The sequence below is a fragment of the Pongo pygmaeus genome, chromosome 6 (genome assembly GCF_028885625.2).
Source record: "Pongo pygmaeus isolate AG05252 chromosome 6, NHGRI_mPonPyg2-v2.0_pri, whole genome shotgun sequence".
Lineage (NCBI taxonomy): Eukaryota > Metazoa > Chordata > Mammalia > Primates > Hominidae > Pongo > Pongo pygmaeus.
In genome coordinates, this window is record NC_072379.2 from 88,711,339 (window position 1) to 88,736,571 (window position 25,233).

Sequence of the window (25,233 nt, forward strand, 5' to 3'; positions counted from 1 at the left end):
GATCCTTTAAATTGTGTTTTTACAAAACTGGATCTGACATTTACATGTTTTTTCAGAATGTTAACTATGTTTCTGAAAACTCAGAAACTCTGAAAACATGGAGAACTTTTTAGGAATGATTAAGAAATGTGCTACTGATTTGAGATGATCAGCAGTACTATTTCACCACTAAAGAGTTAAATATCCACACATCCTGGGGAGGGGATCTGGACGTTTCATTCATATACATGTAGAACACTTGAATACCAATCGGTATCCTAATGGGTAGAGCCATCTCCGTATCTCCAATTATTGTATCAAATGATTTGAAATGTATAATGTTTTAGGATCAGCTTAAAAGTATGGTGGTAAAATTCAGAAAGCTGTGTTGCTGCCAGCATTTTGAGCTGTGTAAGTAATAACTTCACGCACTAAGGAGATAGTCAGATTTAGCAATATAATCCTGAGTAATTGTACTGGTTAAGTGTTTCATTTAACAGAAACGTTTTACAGAATTAGTTTCTTTAAGTATATTTCCATTTAGAGATAACAGAGAGATTCCATTAAGTCCTGGCAGAAACTAAAGAAAAGGAGTCACTGTTAAATCCATTTTCGGGAAGTGAAACAAATTTCAAGGGATCATTTTGTAAAATGTCTACCTAAACAAAAACTCTGGGAATTGGAGACTTTCTAAATCATTCTCTATATTCTAATCACTTCCAATATTTTCTTTATAATGTCTTAAAGATAAACCTTAAGTTTACCTTTGCATTTTTATAGGCCCATTGTATTTTTTTCTTGCTGAATTTGGCAGGGAATTATTAAGAAGATGAACTTTCCCAAATTTTCAGTTCTTCATACAAAGCATTTATTTTGTTTACCTCGAATACAATGATGCTATCTGATGCTAGACTGGTTCATAATCTGTAAGAAAGACATATAGATAGATAAATGTGTGTTTGTGCATGCGTGTGTACTTGTGTGGAAAGATTTCACAGCCTTTCTTAAGCATTTAGAGCTTAAGACAGATTTTTAAAAAACTGCTTCCATGAGCCACTTGTGAAACAGTAATCCCATAAAGAGAATTAACCTGTAAATATCAGGCAATAGTCATAAAATAAATTTAATGCCAAAAGTCACCTGTCAAATAATTATGTAAATGGAAGGAAACACTGCTAAAAATACAATCCATCACAGTGACAATTTTTTTAAAATCGAACTATTTTAGGGTTCAATATACATTTAAATTTTTTTTTTTCCCAGAGTGTGTTTATCTCAAGGTAAAATGGAAAATAAAACAGTGTTTCAGCCTACAGTTACTGATTTGGGAGGAAGTAAGTTGCATAATTGCATCTTTCCTCACATGATGCCACAAGTTTTCCAATTTCTCACCCTGGAGTACAAATTATCTTTTATTTAAAGGGAGATGTTTGCTTTCCACATAGTCCAAATTAGTTTGTCCAGTGAATACCTCATCACTGTTAATACAAGATGGAATAGTCACTTCCATGTCATCCGTTCATATCAATCTGTCTTTGTTAGTCAAAATTAAGTGCTCAGTAGAGGTGCTTGGGTCTAACCTTCTGAGAGTTTAAATTGTCACCAAGGCAATTATAAAAATCAATCAAGTGGTCAGTGTTTTTTATAATAGGACATCTAGTGAGTTCTCATGATTACTCTATCTTGGCTCTGCATCAGCTTTGTAATTTGCTTTAGGAAATAATTATCCACAGGACTTAAAAAATCTGCTAGACCATTTGTCATCCATTTTATAAGAAATATTTCATTTGTCTTGCTTCTTTTTGGATTTACTCAATGTTCATCAATGATCTTTTATAATCATTTTTATGGAATTCCATGCAAGTATAGCTCCTTGCTACCTGATGGTTTTTCTTCATTTCTCCATTCATTTTAAATTTAGATTTTGTCACTGTTATGTACCAGTCAGAACTTTCACCTCACAAGTTTCTAGTAATATCTTGGGAACTGCAGTTTTTCTTTCCGTTAAAACTTCAAATTTACCTTATCTCCTTTTATCCTTTTTCTTCCCTCCACCCGTTTTTTCTCTTTCTCTCTCACCTCTCTCCTGAATCAACGATGTCCTTTCCTACTGTTTACCAAGTATTTAGTGTTTAACCTTTCTACTTCATTTTCCTTATCTGTAATGAGGAATGATAATACTGATTTCAAAATACAGTTGTGAAAATTAAAGAAGATAATGCAAACAAGTGGATAGGGTAACTGTACCTGAATCACAACAAGCCTTAAATATAGCTATCTTCCTTTTGCAGCCAAGGCTGAAGAAGACATCCTCTAATCTTCTAGTGGTAGAGGAGTTTGCATCTTCGTATAGACAGCATTAGACAAATGATTACCTCCATTTCTGTTAAGTTTGATTTTCTCTGAAACTCATGCTTAAGAACATAAAATAATAAACCTAACTGTAGGATTATGCACCAATATAGATGTATGAAATGCAAATTTTGGGGGGCCAAAAACCATTTTGAATGAATGTTTGAAATTATTTGCAAAATTACATGGATGGTGATTTTATTCATCATTATTCATTGTTTCATAAATATCTAGTACAACTGAATAAAACACACCAGATATTTAATAAGATATCCTCAATAAACATGTAAAAACACTGACATTTTCAAACCTTTACCTCTATCCTTATACATGTATTGGCTGAACGTAGTAAAATTTTTGAGTAGAGGAATAATAAACAATATTTTAGTTCCTGTAATATTTGACAGATTGACCAATATATTTAAAAGGTTATTCTGAGCACATTTTATTTTTGAGTTTGCATTATCAAATACTAATGAAGTTTGTATGTTTTTATACAAAAGTTAAACATTCTTAGTTTTAGATTTTGCTGATTCTTACAATTACAAAATTATCTTGACATAGATTTGTGTGAAATGAAGATAATTTATTTTTCACAGAAACTCAAAAGTATAATCTATAAAGATTGTTTTTCATTAAAGTGTAATTTTCAACCTAAATTAATCAGAAAATGTCTTGTTCTTATTTCCTATGAAAATACAGTAACAGACTACATTAATTGAAAACTTAGTCAATAGTTAACAATAGAAATTACTTTAAATAATTGCTTCATTTCACTGACCTTTCATTATCTAACAAATAAGCCAAATCAACACTCATTCATTCACACAACAAATACTTAGAACGCAGGGTGCCATATTTCATTTGATTTTTCTTTTTAATTTTAATGCTCTGCTTGAATGTTTTCTGTTGCTATTTTATAACATTATGCAAGAACCCATCCAAAACAAATCTTTAACTCTTTCCCTCTTCCCTCTACACTTTCATAAAATTATTCAAATTTGCCTATTATTTGGGCAAGCTAAAAAATTATTAAAATGCTCTTGTTTTAATATTAGCAATTCAGTTCATAATTATATATTTGTCACATTTTGAATTGGCAGCAATATTTTAAATCTTATAATTGATAGACTTCTTTAAATGTATTATTTTACAGGTAGTGACAATTAAAAAAATTATCCACAAGAGGGGCTTTAACACTTATTAGTTCAAGTGTGTGGACACATTTAAGGCCTCTTTCACTTCATTTAACTGTTGCATCTGGCTAGAGCAAGAATGATGGCAAAAATCTTGACCTTGGAATACTGGTTGGATTAAAGGATTCAAGTGGATGATAGAAGTTGTGGCTGGATTTAAGTGAGGACCAAACAATGTAGGAATAAATGCTGTAGGGGGCAGAGGCTGAAGTGTTATGTGAGATGGGTGGAAGGGGGTAGCAGCTACTAAATGCAGGGGATGACCTGCTAAGAAAGTGGGGTGTGCAGGGATAATGGTTGGAGTCAGAGTTGAAAATGAAATAGGAGTGAAATGTGCCTGTGAAAGAGGATGTAGATGAGCAATAGGGAGGTGACTGCTATGAGAACTTAAGGAAGCAGAAACAGCAAAATGCTGCAGGAACGTGTGGTGGATGGTGGTGATAGAAGTGTGCTGGTGAACTGGCACTGTCTGTACTGTTGAGGCCGGAGAGAAGGCAGTAGGCCCTGCAGCAGGCAAAACTCGAAGATGCTTTGATAGGAGCTGCTTCTGCATATGCTGCTGGGCTTGTAGCTGTAGGATCTTGTATTTATCTATTTCGTCAGGAGAAAATGTTATGGGCTGTTGAATTAAAGGGGGAGAGATAGATTTATGACACACTTCTAATCCGTCTTCGACTTTGTCAGGTTTCTGCATAGTTCTGTCATAGTAAGAGTTTATATTTCCCTCTACATTATTTATATGCATGCTTACATCCTGTAAGTCTAGATTTATTTGGTCTTCTTTGGTCTCCGTTGAATCAGTAACACCAGTATATTTATTAGATGGAAAAGCACCAGGGAATTCATTTGGTACTGGGTCACAGCTTTGAATAAAAGGTTGGATTTCACTAATTAAAGGTTTTGATTGTTCTTTTGTTGTTGCATTCCTTTTTATGTTTAGTGACTGAGTCTCTGTTACTAAGTGAATTATACCTTTAGAAAGATGGTTATCACAATCAGTGTCTGCTAAAATTGTAAAATTATTTGTGTGTGAACTTTTGCTTTTGTCTTTCTCCGTAGTCCTTGGAATTGCACTGTCTTGATCATTTCTGCTCTCACTTGCATACTGTATTTTTTCAGACAAAGGCAATGCTTGTCTGTTACAGCCTGATGGTACACGTTGAATTGTGCATGGGACTTGCGAAGGAGCCTCTAATTCATTTTTACAACTGTTTGAAGAGATCTCAACATTACTTGATTGTTCCTGACATTTCTTGGCTTGTACTCTTTCTAAAAGGCTTTTTGCTGTTAGAGGGGTCCTCTCTCCTTCTGTAATGTTTGATTCTGTGGTTTCTGAAGGGCCACTGGAACAGTTCTTTAGAAGGCAGCTGATATTCCCGGAGTTACACTTCATGGGCCTGACTTTTCCCAGATCACAAATGTGAGGGCTGCCCGAAGACTCTTGATTTCTCTTGCTTTTATTCAAGTAATAAATTTTCTCTCTTGCGTAAGAGTCCAATCTGTCGTGCTGAGTTCCCTGGCAATTAGGTGGTTTTTTACTGCTTCCAGTACAGGAAATCTGTGAGTTAGAATCACAATAGATGATTCTCGTAGATTTTAGCCCTGAAAATTGTCGTTGATTTTTGCCCAGTTTTTGTCTTTCTCTGCAGTGACAATATCTACGTTTTGAGTATTTTTCATTTTTAAATGATTCCCACAATTTGCAGTTCCTCTCTTTCTGTGGTTCAGACTGCATTTGGCTGCTCTTTGTTATATCATCAGACAAGTAGAGGCAGTTGTGCTTTAGACATTTCCGTTTGTGCCTTTCAACTGAGTGGTGTTCTCTTTTATGGAAGCAGAGCAAATTACCTCTGCTATTACCATTGAATCTATGACTTGAACAAGTACTTCTCAAGCTAGACATGCTGCTAGGGCATGTGTCCAAAGAGCAAGAATATCTACTCAAACATGACTGTGGAGAGCATCTCTTGTATCTTTGGTTTCCACATCCGGAAACCTTGCTGGTCACGCTGATGTGGTTACTCTTCAAAATTACACTGAAGTCTTTCCCGTGGTCACTGTGACCCCCTACTGTACAAGGACTGGACTTGCAGTTGAATTGTCTTTCACCTTCAAATTCCAAATGAGAATTGTGGGGAATCAATTTATGCTTTTTAGTTCTAGAGATGTAGGAAGGAAAAGATAGGTCCTCATCTATATCATTTAGAACTGCCTTTCTGCAGCCTTGCCAATGGGCCCTTGAAGCTTCCTTAAGTTCATTCTCACTACTATTATTCTTTCCAGCACAATCCCTTAGAGCTGTGTTGAGGTAAAGAGGCACTTTAGGATTTTTCATTTCCAAATCATTTGCACTAAAAGTATATTCACTCTTATCTGGCTCAGAATCACTGTAGTCCAAATTATATTTCCTCTGGAATTCTTCCCAATCCGGATTAGCTATCATCGTCTTTGGTTTCGGATATTGATAATCTTCTTGGATCAATTTTTGTTGGTCTTCAGTTAAACCTGAGACTTGGCTCTCTCTTTTAGTCTTCAATTCCAAGGGCTTCTTACCCAATTCTGTTTTTAAATCCTCTGGATTGTGGTCTTCCTTTGTGTTCCGAGAAAGCTTAAAATCAAAATATAGTGGGTTGCAGCCATAAGAGATACAGGGTTCTGTTTTTGTAAAGAGCAGAAGTTCCGTAGGCCATTGAAGAGTGGTGTGGCCATCCTTGCTTTGAACGTGGAGAAAAGGTAGTGGTTTAGATGCCACATTATGGGTACATGCTTCTTTTACTAGTCTTTGAACATTTTTGCTAACTCTTTCTGTTTTATCTAAAGATTTTTCTCTGTTCTCTATTCTGGAATTTGGATTCAGATGCACTGTACTCTTTTGTTCACTTGGCTCTGGTGATGAAAACTCATCCAGGCATTCAGATATCCTGGCATCACTACGGTTGTAAATGTTTGGTGGGCTGAAGGAAGCATTTGCTTGGCATGGGTGATTAACACAATTTTCTAAAGTGTTCTTCAATGTATTTCTAGTTTCTTTTTCTCTGCTGGTAGGAGTAAAATCTACATCTGAAAGATGAATGTTAGATTTAGAGAATGAAGCATGAATGCCAACTGAATCTTCTAGTGTCTCATCAATAGAGTCGTTTTTGTCTTGCAAAATTTTAGAGTTTATGGAGATGGTATTGTGTAAAACACTTTCCAGATGGCTTGGTGAGATGTTTACCTCTTTTTCCTTGGTAAGGTGTGTATCTTTATTTGCAAACCTGCAGCACTTGCACTTATCTGCAGTTTGTTTTGTTTTATAAATGGGTGACTTGTTACAATCGTGGGTTTCTTCTGTGTTCTCACTGAAAACTGATGCTGAAGATTCTAATTTTAGGTGAACTTTTTTGGAAAAAGAAAATGATACTCCTGTTCTGTGATTTGCATTGCTGAGATCTGAAGATGTTTGCAGCATCCGATTTCCAAACAAACAACGCCTGTCTGATTGTAATTGGTGTCGATTTGGCATGGTGGACCGCTGTTTATCGGATATGATTCTGGGGAGATTTTTTCCTTTAAGGAGAAGAGCACTCTTCATGCATGGTACCTTTCTGCCATTCTTAACAGGGAAAATTCCTTGCTGGAGTTGCTTTTCTATGGCTACCCTGGGGGCTTTGTATGCTGGTCCATTTCCAGAAACACTGTAAATACAATAAACATTTAAATGATTAAGAGATTAGCTTTGGAATCATATCTACATATGAACATTTCATAGTGTTTCTAAGATGAGTTATTTTACATTTTATGAGCTACATCTTCTAAAATATAACCTTTTGTTGTCCTTATATAGCTTAGCATAAATTGTATAGTGGCTATTTCTAAAATGAATTGTTTACATGTAGTATTTTGCAATTACCAAAAAGCAATAGCAAGTGAATTATCTTATGCTACTGCTTCTGAAGCATTTACATCACAATAGGTGTCCTACAGAATCTATCAATCTTTGGAATACAGATTTAACATTATTTCACTAATAGTTTTCCAATGAGTGCATTCACATTAAATAAGAAATTAAATAGAATTAAAAGTCACTTTAAAAATATAAAAATTATTTAAATTTGCTTTTATGTATTAGTTCTAACATTTTATAATGTTTAGTTCCTCGGGTTTAAAATTCCCTCATATTCACTTACTTTTGAAACACAGTGGTAAGTTCTTTCTTTATGACTTGTCAGTAATTTGACTAGTTATAATAAATGCATAATAAAATAAGACATATGTACAATCTATCTAAATATCTTCAATGATTTTGAAATCTTTTCTTCTGCTTCTTACTCACCAAAATATTTTTTCTACCATTTCTGTATTATATGTTTTATCTTTTAAAGGTCTCAAAAGGTTATTTGTTCTACTGAGCTTCATTAGCAATTCATACAGAAGATTGAAAATATCAACATATACAAGAGATAAAATTCTTTAGATTAAAATTATACGCCCTTTAACAGTCTATCTATATACCCTCTACTACAAAAGAAGGCTTCACTGGAAAGAAGACAATACAAATCACATCATTTTTCTTATTGTTTGCCTTGAACTGGCATTCTTTTCCTTTTTCTTGTTCCATATATACTTGGATGTGTTTGTTTGCTTATTTCTAATTTTGATTTTTATCTTATTTTCATCTAGTCATTTGTTGCTTGAATATAAAATACTAAGCCAACTGGTATCTCTTCCATATGTTGCTCAAATTCTAATGTAGAGTAGTGCTTTCTGAGTCCTTGTCTAACAAATTCTGTTGGTTTCTTTTACCATTCTTTGGCAAATCAGCATAGAACTCCAGAGTCATCACATTCCTTTTGTCCACCAAATTTCATGTACTTTGCTTCATTGTCTCTAGATGAATAATATTACAGACATATTGAATTAGCTTCCCTTTATTTATCTTTGAGATGAATCTGCTTGTGTGCTTATATGCTTTTCCCTTCTTATAAAGTGTAAAAATATAAATATATATAATTCATTAGATTTGTTACATAAAGAGTATATATACATGTATATTAATATATACGTATATGTATGTATAACATTTTAACAGAACATAGTTACAGGTTGATTAATTTGGGTGAATTTTTACTAGTAGTTCTTGGACACTTTCAATTTAACTTTCTTCAGTTCAGATACATTTTTTTTCCTTGATTTATCTGATTATTGCTTCCTTTGGAATTTATGTTTTAAAATCATTGGCTCTCCTGAATATATCCTTTAGGTATTGATATTTATCTTAGTACTTTATTCTGTCTTCAGTCTTTTTCTATAGTTCAGGGAGAATTTCTTTAATTTCTATTTTACTGACTCAATTTTTTTACAATATTCAATCTGTTTATAAATTATGACCATATGGATTTTAACTTGCAAACACTAATTTTAGCCACCATTTAGTTCTTAATGAGTTTAGAATGTCTCCTCTTCATGAATGGCTGTAATTTTAGAATTATAGAGTTCCTTTAAATCTTGTAAAAAACTAAATTTAGAAGTTTTTTAAAGCTGTATTCTCTTCCTTACAGTAACTCTTTCATAATGGAAAGTTCTTATTCATCACATTAATCTCCTTTTATTGATTCAACTTTTTATGTTCATTAGGCATATTTAATAAAATGAATAGTGAGGAGCATTCTAAGATAGTATATGAGTTACTGAATGTTTCTTTCAAGCATAAAAGTAAATAAGGAGCATAGAGACTTTATTACAACATTATTGGCCTTTGAAAGTGCCTCCAGTCTGCAGATAGAAGGAAGTGACCCAGAAACAGCTGCAGCATTCAACTTTGCCTTGGTACCGAAGAGATTGTTTTCCATATTTGTAGCCACAATTTGGATTAAGTAGGAACTATACTTCTGGATTAAGTTAACCTTCTCCAGAAGCTTCAATCAATCTGACATTATCACCTGTATGAAACTCAGTTGACATTATTCCACAAGTCTAGTGTATGGATACTATTGTTCTTCCTTTCCCAATTCCATTATTATGCAGTTATTTTAGTATTTATTATATCATGTTATATATAATATATATATACTTTTCTTAATAATAATTTTGCTGATTATCCTGACACTGTTTTATTCATTTTCTTGCTTTATGCTAATCTAAATGTTCTTTTCTGTACTGCTGTTTTACTTTACCATGTAGCTCTCTAATATGCAAGCTTCTTCCTTTTACATTCTTTTAAATATTTTAAAATTTCTTTGCTCTTATTGTTTTTGTAATATACTGTTCTCTAGCTTCTTGTCCTTAATTCTAGCTCTCATTTTGCAATTTAAATTGCATTTGTAATTACAGATTTTTCACAAGTTTTAACATTTTGTCCTTATTGTTAATCTTTGATACTTCTTACTTTTATTCTTTAAACTTTTTATCTTGTGCTTTATAAACTTTAATTTGGTTTTACTTAAAGTTATTCTTATTATTTTGGAAAATCCTGTTTTTATCTTTGTGGATTTTAAATTCTACTATTTTAATACAAGTTTACGTATTATAACATTATTAAAGCTTTAACTTTTTCTAGGTTTATTGAGATATAACTGGAAAATAAAAATTGTATATATTCAAGGTACACAATGTGATCATTTGATGTATGCAAACAAATTAATTTGTACATCTATCATACATGTAGTTACCATTTTGTGTGAGATAAGGACACTAGATTCACTCTCTTGGCAAATTTCAAGTAAACAATACAGTATTATTAGCTAAGGTAATCATGCTCTACATTAGATCCTCAAAACTTATTCATCTTACATCTGAAAGTTTATAAACTTTGAACAATACCTTCACATTTCTCCCATCAGCCCGCCCCTGGAAACCACAGTTGCATTCTCAATGAAACTTCAATTTTTATAGTTTTCTCCACATTTAATATTTCCCTCACTTCTTTGGAACTTTCTTTAGTTTTTAAAATATATTCTTACTTATATTAAAATAATGGTTAATAAAGTGTCTGTAGAGTTTGGTTTTTAATTCTTATTGATGGATTTTCCATTCAAATTGTTCTCCAAAAATTCTAATACTCTGCAGCTTAACAAATGCACAATTTGATTCTCTCCTGTTCAAAAAGCATCCTTACCAAACAGAAAGAAAAACATATCAAAACAACATGATTTTTTAAAATGGTATCATTTTTTTCATGTTCCATTTTCCAGCTCTTATATGAAAAACTTCTTATATGAAAAACTTCATATAAGAGCTAGATAACGTTGAACATTAAGAAATGACACCATTTAAAGAATTCATAGTCTCAGAATCAGTGGCCCTAAAATTTTTAAATTTTGGAAAAATTTTCATATTAAGATGTACTAAAACTTATATACATAAGAAGTTCACATACAGAGAGTGACTAAACCCTCAGCCCCATATAATAACTGCTATTGCTGAGGAAACAGGTTGGCTGGAACTAGTTAAGAGACGGTCAAATTTGATGACCCTTTATAAGATCTGTTACCATTTTTTTGCCATCATTTTATGCACTACCAGTAAATTCACCTCTCTTCTCCCAAAGAGTCACAGAAGAATTGTGTTACCTGGATCATCCTATTCAGAAGCCCTCATTATGAGGAAAAAGGACAAAGAAAATATTATCCAGGAGAAGGGTAATGCCAGTGATTTTTTCTTTTTATTTTATTTTTAACTTTCACTTGTCAATTCATCTACCAAAATAAAGTATTTAATAATTCTGTTAAGTGACTTTCCTTCAGTCATGAGGCTGTTTAAGCAGAGACAGCAATTGGCTAAGAGGCAGGTGATGGGCAGTAGAAGATAAAATAAATTATTTTCCTAGTTTCAGGCTCTATATCTAGAAAGCTGAACACTTGTCTTTTCCGTAACAATATGGGCACATTGTGACCTAGAGAGTTTGCCTATTTTATCAAATCACCAAAAGGAGTGGTTAGGTTTGTGTTTGTTTAGTGAATAAGGCTTCCAGAGGGACAGCTGAAACTTAATAGAGTGGACCTTTTTATTTGGAAGAAACTTAATGGGTAGCTCTAGCAAACTTAGAACTTCTAAACAAACCATCATCATCACCATCATTATCATCATCAACATCATTACCATCATCACCATCATTATCATCATCACCATCACCATGACCACTGCCATCAGCAAGGCACCTCTGATTCTTTGTTATTTACCCCAGAGGAAAATATAGAATGGGTAAGTAGAAATGTAGAAGTGTGACAACTTTCATAATAACAAACAACCAAAATTATATTTGTTAAGACTATTTAGATTTACTGTTGTGGTCTTAAGGGACCTATCTAAAGATGTATACCTATGTTAGAACTTGTACCATTTGTTATGATCTGACTTACTGCATCTCATTATTAATCACAGGAATTGACACCTTCCCTAGATTTTTTCCTGCATGCTACCCTAACAACAATAGAACTTTTCCTTCTAAGCCCTATTTTGGCAAGGACTGTCTGAGTTCTTATTAACAGTATGTTTGAACAACATATTGTAAGTCCCTCATTGTGTTGGCTGTAGAAAGCTCAGTACCAAATGTATGTGTTGCTTCTAGAGTCATATAAGACCCCAGAGCATGTATTTTTGTATTAACCTTACTTCTAGCTACATGTTGTATCTTTGTCTTCATACGAAATTTCTCATTTCTTTTTAATATGATTATCGTTTATGTATTTTCATAAATTAGATTATTCTAAAAGTTATAAATAAATAAATACATGCAAGCTGAATATTAATTGTATTTTTACTCATAATTGGTCCTACAAAAATAAATGTTTCCTTAAAATTACCTTTTAAGTCTAATATTTTGTGGTAACTAATTGAGCCACTCACTCCTGTTTATTATATATTACTTTCCATTTAAGCAATAGGGGTTTAAATTCTGGCACAGAGGCATAAGTTTCACAATTCACTAGGTTGCTGTCAAACACATTAATTAGCTACATTAGTGTTTTACATTATGATTCATATGAACATAAATCACAATCTGCAAATTTAATTGCATTCCAGGTAACAACTTTGAAACATCCAGTGGTTCCAAGCTTTGGTAAAACTGCTATTTTTCAGCTACAAGAATGTATTAGTATAAAACTTGTTATATTATAATTATCAATTTAAATGGCACTGTGTGGTAAATTTAACTGCATTAATTACATCTTGTTTGTCAGCCAGACAATGATCGTGTTATTTATACTAGACTCAGGTGTGTACACAGAAATGTTCAGAAGACTTATTCCTCACCCCCTAAGATGTATTGTTAATTATGGTTTTTAAAATTATTATTACAAAATTTAAAAAATATATTAAGAAGTGATATTAATCCATTTAGTCAACTGGATACAATAAATGCTAATGTATTTGAATCATTCTGGGATCATTTCATTATAGAGTACATTAAATTAACAATATTAGGAAAGAAAAATATCAAAGGCCAAAAGTAATTAATTTATGTATGTTTAACTATATTTGCCCTTCAGACATATCCGTTAGTTAGTTATTATTTGTTTACATTGTTACAGTAGATTTGCCTTTAAAATTTCCCCATAGGTTGATGAGAGTTTTGAAGCATCCCGGACACCTTTAATTCTTACCATTCAGATTGCTGCCTTAACTCAGCCAGCTGATGAAGTCGTTTAAGTGCTTTTTCTTGTTTTTTCTCATCTTTCCATGACTTAGAAGCTACATTTCGAGCAAATTCCCGTTGCTTTAATTCTTTCAGTCTCTGTTGAAAAAGAAGAAAAACCAAAAAGGTACTATAAATAAATAATATATTCTTTTCCATCCACAAGGTTCCTTATTATTCTTTATCCTAAGTGCAGAGGTGACTTTCTGGACAGAAAGAGTAAAAGTATCTTCTCCATTGTTGCTATTCTCTGCTCCAAAACACATTTAGCAGATAAATGTGTTGTCAACGAGGTTATTTTTCCAAGCTTGTCACAGTCACTGCAAAGCTGGGCCCCAGGCCTTGCTGGTATCACCCTGGCTATGCAACTATAATAATCTGTGTGCTTATAAAAACACAAATGGGAAAAATATGCAATATGCGAATGAGTATGAAGGGAGGCAGGTTATGAGATGCATGTTCTTCCACCCACCTGCCCCTCACTTGTAAAAGTGATGCTATTAAATACACTGGGTGGAATAAGCTTGTTTCAGGAAAGAGCATCTGTTACTGTGAAAGATTTAGTTCAAAGCTCTAAATGTGATTTTGAATTCATTTTTCTGGATGGAGATATTTATCAAATACATATTTCTATATTGTATCCAGGAAGACAGAAAAAAATGAGTCAGGGATTTAAACTCAGAATAGAGGCATGGCCCTGCTTGATTTAAATTCACTCACCACTTATTTTAATTAATATTTTCTCTAAAACAATTGACTTACATTGTAAGCAAGACCTCTTCGTAAGAATCCGCCACTAAACACAGCTAATGATATTGAATGAACTGAGAAACAGACAAAATCAAATGAACCTCTTGAAGTTTGGGGCTTAATCCTGAATTGGAAGTGTATTTAAAGATTATCCTTTTAACTCATACAAAGTGATTTTAAACAGTCTAAAATCTGTATCTGTTGAAAGTATTTTTACTTCCCATATCAAGTATAAGAGATGTTTCCCAGGTAAGGAGAAAACTACATAGTTATCATGTGAGGTAATAATACTGTAGCCAACTGTTACTCACTCACAGAGCAAGGGCCAAAACCTTTCATTAGCTTCATTCTTTAAATGAAACATGCTCGTGGTAGACAGTGGTGAGATAACTACATCTAAGCTAAGGATTTGAAGAAGAAGGCAGATCGGTCTTTCAAAGAGAGAATATTCTGAGCACAAAGAACAAGAACCTCACAGAATTAGAAACAGCTACAGGGAGAACAGTGGACTCAACCTGAATTCAATTTTTGACAAATACTTCAAATCCTTCTAAAAATAGAAAATTTCAAGAAATATAATTATGCTCTATATGTTATCAGAAAAAAAGATCAATAGTTCTCTGGAAATTACAAACAACAGATGATCTGAGCATTAAAGAGTGGATAGCCTTGGTCAGAAGACAGGAAGAAAGGCTTATAAAAAATCCTTATTGCCACATACCCTGCTACTCACTTCCTCAGACCCTATGTACTTGAAAGCCTATTTCCTAGAGTGAAGCCTTGTCTTACAAGCAAAGACCTTTTGGAAATTGTCCTGCATGATTTAAGAACACACATAAACTATAGTTCAACTGTGTCAGAGAGAGAAAATTGCTATTTTGGAAAAAAAGGAGAGGGTTTTTTACACTCTGTTAGTACTGAATATAAATACTCCATATTATATTTATTTAATATTAGGTATTACCAGCACACAAAACTTGTATAATGCAGAGAAGGAAATTGATTCATTTACTTACAACAATTGACACTTGACTCATTTTTGGAATCCTGTTTGAAAATTTGGGGTACCTCTGTTTCTTTTATTAGCCTTCTAGATTCCAGGCTATACTTTTATTTTTGAGTTATTGAAATGACTGAGAATTCTGTATTGTTTATCTAACAACAAATATTGTTAATTGCTACTATGTTAATCCTTATTATTCTTACTATGAAGTGTAAAAATGTACAAATCAACAAATCAATTTTTTTTTCCCTTCAAGGAAGACACACAAGTGCTTACACTTCTATAAGACAGTGTTGAGTTTCTTAATAAGGGTGCACGCAAGGTGCTTTGGAAATATACAGGAATAGCTAAAAGATTAATTGTGTTTAGGAAGTTTGCAAAGTTAAAATGTTTTTAAGGAACGCAGAAAACTGGAAGAAGAGATTTTGTTTAAAGACATCTAGCCACAAATTTGATTTAGTCAGTGCTGAGTGCTCAAGTTTAAGTAGAGAAAAAAACCTCAGAGATCTGCTGCAAGTTTTCAGTGTACTGAACAATGCATCTCTGTGAGGAAACTGTTCCAGTTTAGGAAAAAAAAATCATCTGAAAAAATTTAAGAAAAACTGTGTCTAACATTCACGTAAGGCCAAGAATAGCGGCTGTTTTCACTAACAAAACTGGAAAAAATGACAGGATATTGAATAGATAATCCAGAAAAGTCATGCTTCAGTAGAGGATAATTAGTCATAGATTCAGCACTACTTTGGAGTTGCTTTAAAAAATCATAAAAGCAGGAAATAAAAGTATAAAACTGACTCCAGGTAACTTAGCTGAATCATAGTACCAAACACTGGGATATGTATTGCAATACAAAAAAAAATAGCCAACGGAAATGAGAAAAATTAATATCTTGTATCCAATCAAATATTATCAGGATGTAATAGCAGTTGAAACTGTTCTGTAAGTTAAAGAAAAATCTACTATAAACTCTACAGCAGCCATTAAAATAATAAAGTGTTCTAGCCAGGAGGACAACAAAAGAGATAAAAGAAAATCATCAAATGTACTCAGTGCAAGAAAATGCAAAAAAAAAAAAAAAAAAGAGTAAGAAGGTAAGGTAGACTGGACAATTATAAAATCAATAACAAGATAATAAATAAAATCTAAACATAATAATAATAATATATTAAATGTAAATGGTCTAAACACCAAAATTAAAAGACAGAGAGTATTCATTTGGATAAAAGTGTGAGGTCAACTCTGTTGACTACACAAACAAGCTTTTTTAAAAATGAGGACAAAATGAGTTAAAAGAAAAGAATGTAAGAACATATATTATGTCAACACTTGTCAAAAGAAAGCTAGGGGGGCCATATCACTGTAAGACAGATTAGATCTCAGAGCAAAGATATTTTACCAGGAATAAGGAAGGTTTCTTCATAATGATAACGGAGCATTAAAACACACAAAGTGAAAATGGATACCCACTGCATGGAGGAAATAAATGGACAATTATTATAGAATATTTCAATGTCTTGCTATTAAACGTCAACAAAATGCTAATTGCAAATCCAATACTTACGGAAAACGTTACACCAAAGTGATTGTATCTCTTATAAAAGACCCTTCCAAAAGTGTCTTTGTCTGATGAAAAGAGGACTATCAATCACTGGACAGATGGGGAGGACTTCTAAGAATCCAGAGGCCAAATTTTGCCAGCCTCATGTTTTGGCTTAGCCCAAATTTCTATTTTTCTCCCCTTGTTCTGACAAGAACTCATGTACTTCAGCCATGGCACATACAATGATTGTCAGTAACCTTCCTCCATTTAAAGAGAACATAATCCATTTGGAAGAAAAATGTTCTTTGAGGGTATGTAATGAATCAGCTCTTATTGAGAACAGACAGCACATGGCATACATATTTCAGAAAAAAATGCTACTTTACACATTTACATACAATAATGGGAAAAGAAATACGGTATTGTGCAAAGCGGGTGGTAAAGAGTGAATCTGCTTTATTACCTTACAGTCTAGGTAATAAACAAAGAGGTAGCATAGGTAAGATTAGAACAATACTTTGCATTCTTATCCTTTAATGATAAAGGCAGATGGCCATAGAGTAAAGAAAACTAAGCAACATAATTATGATACAAGTGTGTTATATTATTAAATACATTTTTGCATCTATTAAAAGGATCATATTATTAATTTCCCTTTATGTAGTGAATAACTTCTATTTATTTTATTGTGTTAAACTTCGCATTCATAGGATAAATATTGCTTGGTTTTTATATTAACATTTTGAAATATTGATGAATTTGATTTGCTAATATTCATTATGAACTTTGCATATATGTTCATGTGTGATATTGGTCTGTATTATCTTTCAAAGTTCTTGTGTCATTCTAGTGTGGTTTTAGTCAATTTAGATTGCTATAATAGAATACCATAGACTGGGTGGCTTAGCTAACAAACATTTATTTCTAACAGTTCTGAAAGCTGGGAAGTTCAAGATCAAGGTGCCTGCAGACAGATCCAGTGTCTAGTTATGAAATTCTTCCTGGTTTGCAGATGGACATCTTTTTGTTATATCCTCACATGGTGTAGGCCAGAGAGAAGAGGCAAGCTCTCTTGTCTTATCTGTAAGGGCACTAATCCCACTCATGAAGCCTATGCCCTCATGTCCAATCACCTCCCAAAGAGTCTACTTACTTCCTAATACTGTTATATTGGGGGTTGAGGGGACATAAACTTACAGTCTATAACAAATACCATGGTAATAATGGCCTCATAAAATGAGTTAGAGAATGTTTTATCCTCTATTTTCTAAAAGACTCTGCATACAATTAATATTACATATTCCTAAAATACTAGAGTCACCACTGAAGCCATGTTTTCCTGGAGTATTTTTTCTGGTTGTTGTTGGAACTTGTTAAATCATGAATTCAGTTTATGTAAGATACATAAGACAAAAGAGATTTTCTATTCTTTTCTGAGTGAGTTTTGGTAATTTGTTTCTTTCAAGGTTGTTTTACATTTTATTTAAATTAGCTTTTTAATTGCTGAAACATTGTTCCAAAAATTTTCTTTTTATTCTTTTGATATTTGAAGCATCTAATGCAATGTTACCTCATTTAAACCTGATATTGGCAATTTGTGTATTCTATATTATTCACCAGTCTTCCTAGTGATTATTAATTTTATTAATATTTTAAAGGGATCAGATATCATTTAGTAGTATGCTTTCAATAACATCAAAATATTCACACATTTTCTAGATATCTTACTGTTACTAATTTCTATTTTAATACTATTTTGGTCAGAGAACACATTCTGCATGATGTCAGGTCTTAGACAGTTTCATAAATGTTTTTAAGATAGTTGTAGAAATGTTTATAATTACTCAGCCTATGGTCTATCTTGGCAAATATGCCATGTGCACTTGAAAGCAGAAAATATTTATTCTATTTGCTGTATTTCAAGTTCTATAAATATCATTATGTCAAGTGGTTAACAGTTTTGCTTAAATCATGTATTACCTTATGGAAATTTTTGCCTACTTGTTTCATCAATTACTAATGAAAAGATATAAAATTCTGCACTTAACATTTTGTGATTGGTCCATAGTTCCCTTTGTTTCCGTCAATCTTGACTATGTATTTTTGAGAACTTTCTTATCAGATGCATACATATTCAGGGATTTAGAATTACTATATCTTGTTATTTAGTTAACTTTTTATAACTATGAAATATCCCACTTTTCATCTCAAAATACTCTTTCCTTTGAAGTCTACTTTGTCTAATATTAGTACTGTCATATCTCTTTTCTATTACTTAGTGTTGGCATGGTATATCATTTTTTATTCATTTAATTTAAAACAGATTGTGTCTTTAAAGTGTATTTATTTTAAAAGTCATTTATTGGATCTTGTGTTTTTATTCACTCAGGATTTTTTTCCTTTTAATTGAGGTATTTATTTACATTTAATGTAATTATTTCAATGTTTGTGTTTGTGTATACCATCCGTATACTTAAAATACCATCTGTATACTTGGTGAATCTGCTCTTTTCTCTCTTTTCTCTTTTTTCTATATGCTTTTTAGTAGATCAAACATTTGTAGAATTCTATTTTATCTTTTCTATTGATTATTTAGTTACATCTACCTATGTCACTTTCATAGTTGCACTAGACATTAAAATATGCAACATAAAATTATTATTATTTTTTGAGACGGGGTATCGCTCTGTTGCTCAAGCTGGAGTACAGTGGCGCAATCTTGGCTCACTGCAAGCTCCGCCTCCCGGGTTCATGCCATTCTCCTGTCTCAGCCTCCCAAGTAGCTGGGACTACAGGCACCTGCCACCACGCCTGGCTAATTTTTGTATTTCTAGTAGAGACAGGGTTTCACCTTGTTAGCCAGGATGGTCTCGATCTCCTGACCTCGTGATCCGCCCACCTTGGCCTCCCAAAGTGCTGGGATTACAGGCGTGAGCCACCGTGCCTGGCCGCATCATAAAATTATTATAGTTTATGTTAAAATTCTATAATATGATCCATTTAAAATAATATTAATGTATATTTTCAACTAATACTCTTCAATATGTCATGTTTTGGTGTCATATACTTCATTTCGGTATCCATGGTAAACTCTTTATTTCTTATTACTTGAGGAATTCAAAAATCATATGTTAAGAATACTTTTAAAGGAACTTTTGTATTTCCTAACATATTTACTCTGTCTTGTTTTATTTATACATTTTTGTATGACTTCTTCATCTTACCTACTTTTTAGGAAACAGTTTTTGGATATGTATTTCTAGTTTCTTTTTTAATTGAAGCACTTTAAAAACATCCTTTAGTTGCATGCTTTTTCTAAAATGTCTGCTATCTTCTTATTATTGCTCTCTTGTATGTAAAGTTTCTTTTTTATCCCCTTGGTTGGATTAAAGATTTTCTCTTTATTTTTTATAAGTTTGACTATGGTGTACCTTGGCATGTTTTTCATTATGTCTGTCCTTTTAGGGATACTCTGAGTTTCTGGAATCTTGAGTTTAGTAGCTTTTATTAATTTTGGTAAATCCTCAAATAGTATCTTTTCAATTTTTTTCTACCTCATACTCTCTTATCCTTCTTGCACTCCAATAGTGTATACGCTAAATATCACAAGTGCTCCATTACAGTTTTTTGACAGTTTTTTTTTTTGTGTGTTTTTATTTAGTTAGGTTATAAGCATGGATTCAAGTTCATTGATTATTTCCTATCCTATATCTAATCAGAAGATAAGACTATCAGAAAAATTCTTTATCTTTGATACCATGTTTTTAGTTTCTAGCATTTTTATTTATTCTTTTTTATAGTACTACTTTAAAAATTTTCATTTTTATTGTATGTCATTACTTTTTCCACTAAATCCTTTAACATACTATTATTTAAGTTTCTGGTAATTCTAACATGTAGGCTATTTGTTTTGATTTATTTATTCATTTATTTATACTTTAAATTCTGGGGTACATGTGCAGAATGTGTAGTTTTGTTACATAGATATACACAAGCCATGGTAGTTTGCTGCACCCATCAACCCGTCACCTACATTAGGTATTTCCCCTAATGCTATCCCTCCCCTAGCCCCCCACCCCATTTCTGAATCTAGTTGTATTGACTATTATACCTCTTGATGATGAGCAATATGTTCTTGACTTATATGTGTCAAATAATTTTTAAATTAAATACTGAACATTGTTTGTAGATGAACAGTATAGATTAATGAGTATAATACTTATACCCAGAAACAGACATGCTTCTTTCTCTGTGAGCCCTCAAGTACGAGTGTTGGGCAAACTCAATCTCTAGTTGAGCTGCATTTGGTCTTTGTTGCTTTATTTAAGTTCAGTGTCCACAGTCTTCAAGTATCTGATTTGCATATAGACAGTACCTTATCATTAGTTCTCTACACTAATACTTCAGCTGGCCCTGTGTGCCTGCATCACAGAAGTACTTTCTATCAGTATTCTTCTTCTATCTCAGAAGTACCTTGCTATTGTGTAGTACTTGCTAAAAGTCCTAGAGTATGTGTTTGTGAGAAGTTTTGTTTCAATGTGTATGTTTTCACGCGTAAACAGGCTCTGTGCACCTGTGACTTGGACACAGGAGTAGAGCTATATCTTTCTCAGTGCTCTTGTCTACCAGTGGCAGACAGCTGCCTCTTGGTACTCTGTGCAGTTCCCTGTGTGGGAGGGGTTTTCAGTTGCCCATAAAGTTTTTGGATGAGGGTTTTTGAGTTTTTGGTTTTACAATGCCAATATTCATCATAAAACATTTATTATTGATAGTGAATGGTGTGAATATAACAGTATTTATGGTAAAGGAGAAGTTATGTAAGCTAAAATTCCCTTAATTTTTAAAAATTAATTAATTAATTATTTATTTTTGAGATGGAGTGTTTGGAGCAAGCCCCCCAAAATCTGGCCATAAACTGGCCCCAAGACTGGCCATAAATAAAATCTCTGCAGCACTATAGCGTGTCCATAATGGCCCTAATGCCCAAGCTGGAAGGTTGTGAGTTTACAGGAATGAGGGCAAGGAACACTTGGCCTGCCCAGGGCGGAAAGCCACTTAAAGGCATTCTTAAGCCACAAACAATTAGCATGAGCGATCTGTGTCTTAAGGGCATGTTCCTGCTGCAATTAAGTCAGGCCATCCCTTTGTTTCCCTTAAGGGATACTTTTAGTTAATTTAATATCTACAGAAGCAATGCTACTGACTGGTTTGCTGTTAATAAATATGTGGGTAAATCTCTGTTGGGGGCTCTCAGCTCTGAAGGCTGTGAGACCCCTGATTTCCCACTTCACACCTCTATATTTCTGTGTGTGTGTCTTTAATTCCTCTAGCGTCGCTGGGTTAGGGTCTCTCCGAATGAGCTGGTCTTGGCAATGGAGTCTTGCTCTGTCACCCAGGCTGGAATGCAGTGGCACCATCTCAGGTCACTGCAACCTCTGCCTCTGGGTTCAAGCAATTCTCCTGCCTCAGTCTCCCAGGTAGCTGGGATTACAGGTGCTGGCCACCACACGCGGTTAATTTTTGTATTTTCAGTAGACACAGGGTTTCGCCATGTTGGCCAGTCTGGTTTCAAACTCCTGACCTCAGGTGATCTGCCCACCTTGACCTCTCAAAATGCTGGGATTATAGGTGTGAGCCATTGCGCCTGGCTAAAATTGCCTTTATACTGACAAAAATGCCTTGTTTGACTTCTAATCATAAATACTATTCCATTAAAAAGGTACATCTTTTCTCCTTTTTGTCTTTTTGCTTGCATGATCACTATCAGAAGTTAAAATGGGATAGCTCTTACATAATCAAAGGAAAAAAGCCAGAGAGAAAATCAACATGCCACAGTCTAGACAATTCCACATAGCACTGTTGCCCCAAGATTGTTTGCCTCCTCCTCTTTCCATTCCTATTAGCCCCTGCCACCCAAACTCCAAATTTGTTAGAATGTAGATTCACCAAATGCTGGAGCTGAGTTACAAGAGAAATAATTTATAATCAGTAGAAGTTAAGTTAAAAATACAAAAATGTGAAGAGAGCTGTTCTTCTCTTTTAATCACCATAAATGAGGTTTACTAATATTGAAGAGTGTTCTTTGATGACTGATCCCTGATCTAGGCCTTGGCTTTTTAAACTGTTGCTGATTAAGATGTGATATAATTCTGTTGAATCTGCTACATAATACTTTTTGATGCTCTTCTCTTCAAATAGGTTATTTTTGTACTAGGAAAAAAAATATGTTGCATCCCTTGAATTAATGTTGAAGAAATTTTGCATGCTCTAAAAGTTCATTTTATCTTCCCTTCACAAGCATGCTCTGGCTATACTGGTTGGCCAGAGCAGAGCAGCTGAGAGTTTTGGGGTGTTCTGGTGATAATACTGGAGAATTGTGGCATATGGATCAGTACAGACTGGATGAGACTTATGCACTTGAACTTTCCTGCCACCACTTCAGCAGCTTTCTAATTACGTTGAGTGGTGACCTTGCAGAACTCTGAGTTCCTTTCCTCTAGTCTAGCCAGCTGCTCTTTGCAAAATGCATCCTGTTTCTTTATCACTCCATCTGTCTTTTCCAGCTTCTTAGCCAGGTGTTTTGTCTTAGAATGTTCCTCCTTACTTGATATTCTCTCTCGTAGAAAAGCTCTAGTTAACTGCTCATTGGCAGTAGCCCTCAGTCCAGTTCTTTGCTTCACATTTAGTCATATTGGGTGCAGGCTCATATACATTTACACCCCAGAGGAAATCACTCTCAACTTTTCTGCTCTTTTCCCAGAAGCATACACTTCTTCCTAGTCATTGCAGACTTTACACCATGCGCATGTTTTCCACCCCTCCACCTAGTAACAGATGACTTCTGCCTCATGGTTCAACCTATAATCAAGAGTATAGGCAGGAGATAACCTTTGTCTTCTTCTCTGTACAAGTTCTGGAATGCAAATAGAATTCTTGACCCTCCCATAGTGGCTAATGACCTCCTACCTCACTCTCAGGCAGAATCTAAATCACAAGAAGACTTCTTTTGGCTCTCTTGTTTCAGCCTTAGTCTTAGTCTCTGTGTACCTATGCCCTGGGGTTGGGCTTTCTCAATAGTCCTGACCTCCCTCCATTGTAGATAACATTTCTCTGTACTTGCTGCTAGGCTGAAAGTAAAGGGAGTGTTTGCTGGCCCCTCTTTAAGTGACAAAAGATCTTTGCCTTTAAACTCATGCAGAATCCAGAATATGTGAGGGTTTTCCTTGTTTTTCCTGTTTCACCCTCAAACTTAGGCAAACTTCTCCTGTTTGCAGTACAAAGAGTCTTTTTCATGCCTCCGTGCTGCTCAGAATCTTCATGAACTCTCTTTTAAGTAAAGACCACATAAGAGTGGGTTGTATGGATGAGTGCAGACTTGCCTGTGGAACGATTTCTTCTCAACTAGTCCATGATTAGCTTTCATTTCATTAGTTTACATTGCAACCTCAGCTTTCTGATGGTCTTTATAAAATTTAGGTTTTGTAGAACATCCAGCGTGTTCTTGTTGTGATGGGAGATGATCTTTTGTTGTGATTTTCCATAACCTAAGTGGAAGACTCAGCTTACATATCTTAATTTCCCTTCCTTTTTCTGCATTTGTGGCTTTTCCCTTTATTTTTGCAATCTCCCCAAAAAAGTGTGTACTTGCCTGTGGCCCAAGGGTTGGGGACCCCGGGTATATATTATGATAAAGGGAACCCTTTTACATTGGTCCACAAAATTTATAGGTTGCCATTTCCTGATTAGGTTCTGTCAACATTGTGACTTAAATGCCAGGATGATGAGGGTCAGAGATAGCAATACATTTAGGGAAACCGAAAAGAGGAAAATTCTATTAGAATTTTATTAGGGTTCAAGTATGCTCCCTCATAATATTAGGAAGAACACAGCTTCATTTTTATATTTCCCTTCAACATATTAATCTTGCTAACCCCTATCCAGAACCACCTTTGTAACACAGAGATCCACTGATTAAGAACATCTTAATGGGCATGAAGACCAACAGAATTAATATTAAGTCACATGCTTAGTTTTGTTTGGAAAATATTTTAATATTTTTTGGTGATACCCACATGCATACATACACACACACAAAATTGTACACAGGTATTTCTTATTTTATGGTTCTACATAATTCCTACAATGCAGATAATAAATACAAGTTAGCCAGTTCTCCTAGGAATTTTAGTGTTTTCACAAGACAAAGAAATTATCATTATATAGCACATATTTTTACCAGTGATGATCAGGCCCCAGTTGATTCTCCAAACTGATAAACTTCTGCCAGTGCAGGATCAATTGGTAAGTCTTCTGACTTTAAATGACTTGACATGATCAGCTTGTGTGTATGTTTGTGTGTGTGTGTATTTAGAGCCATGTGTCTATTCAGATACTTTTTTAACAGTGACTCATTTAAAAGGATGATGAGACTGTTTTCACTATCAAGATGACAAAACTCCATCAGAGCTAAATTTTCTGCTAAAATCAATAAAACCAATGTATATAATATAAAAATCAACAATATATAATAAGCACAAAACTAAAACAATGTATATATAATTATTATCTGATCTTCTTGGATATATCAATATTTTTAAAAGAAAAGCTTACTAACTTCAGATTCCTAAACTGCTTAGCATCTGCAGAGGTATAATTTATAGAGGTAAATTATTATCAAATGCAGAGGTATAATTATCAAATTATATTATCAAAATTATATTATCAAATTATATTATCAAATGCAGAGGTATAATTATAATATTATCAAATGCAGAGGTACAATTATTATCAAATGCAG

The 25,233-nt window shown here is 33.7% G+C and overlaps 1 protein-coding gene across 2 annotated transcripts in view; it reads right to left on the reverse strand.

The window, feature by feature from the left end:
- Positions 1-939: 939 nt before the first annotated feature.
- The window catches only part of ZNF804B (zinc finger protein 804B), a 594,384-nt gene continuing 570,090 nt past the window's right edge, over positions 940-25,233 (reverse strand). Inside the window, exons 3-4 of one of the 2 annotated variants that reach the window (XM_054493722.2) lie at positions 13,112-13,242; positions 940-7,204 (exon numbers count right to left, since the gene is read on the reverse strand). In XM_054493722.2, the coding sequence (XP_054349697.1) occupies positions 3,535-7,204; positions 13,112-13,242 (3,801 nt within the window). In that variant the 3' untranslated portion in view covers positions 940-3,534. The remainder of the gene's footprint in view (positions 7,205-13,111; positions 13,243-25,233) is intronic. The other variant, XM_054493723.1, reaches the window with a different exon arrangement.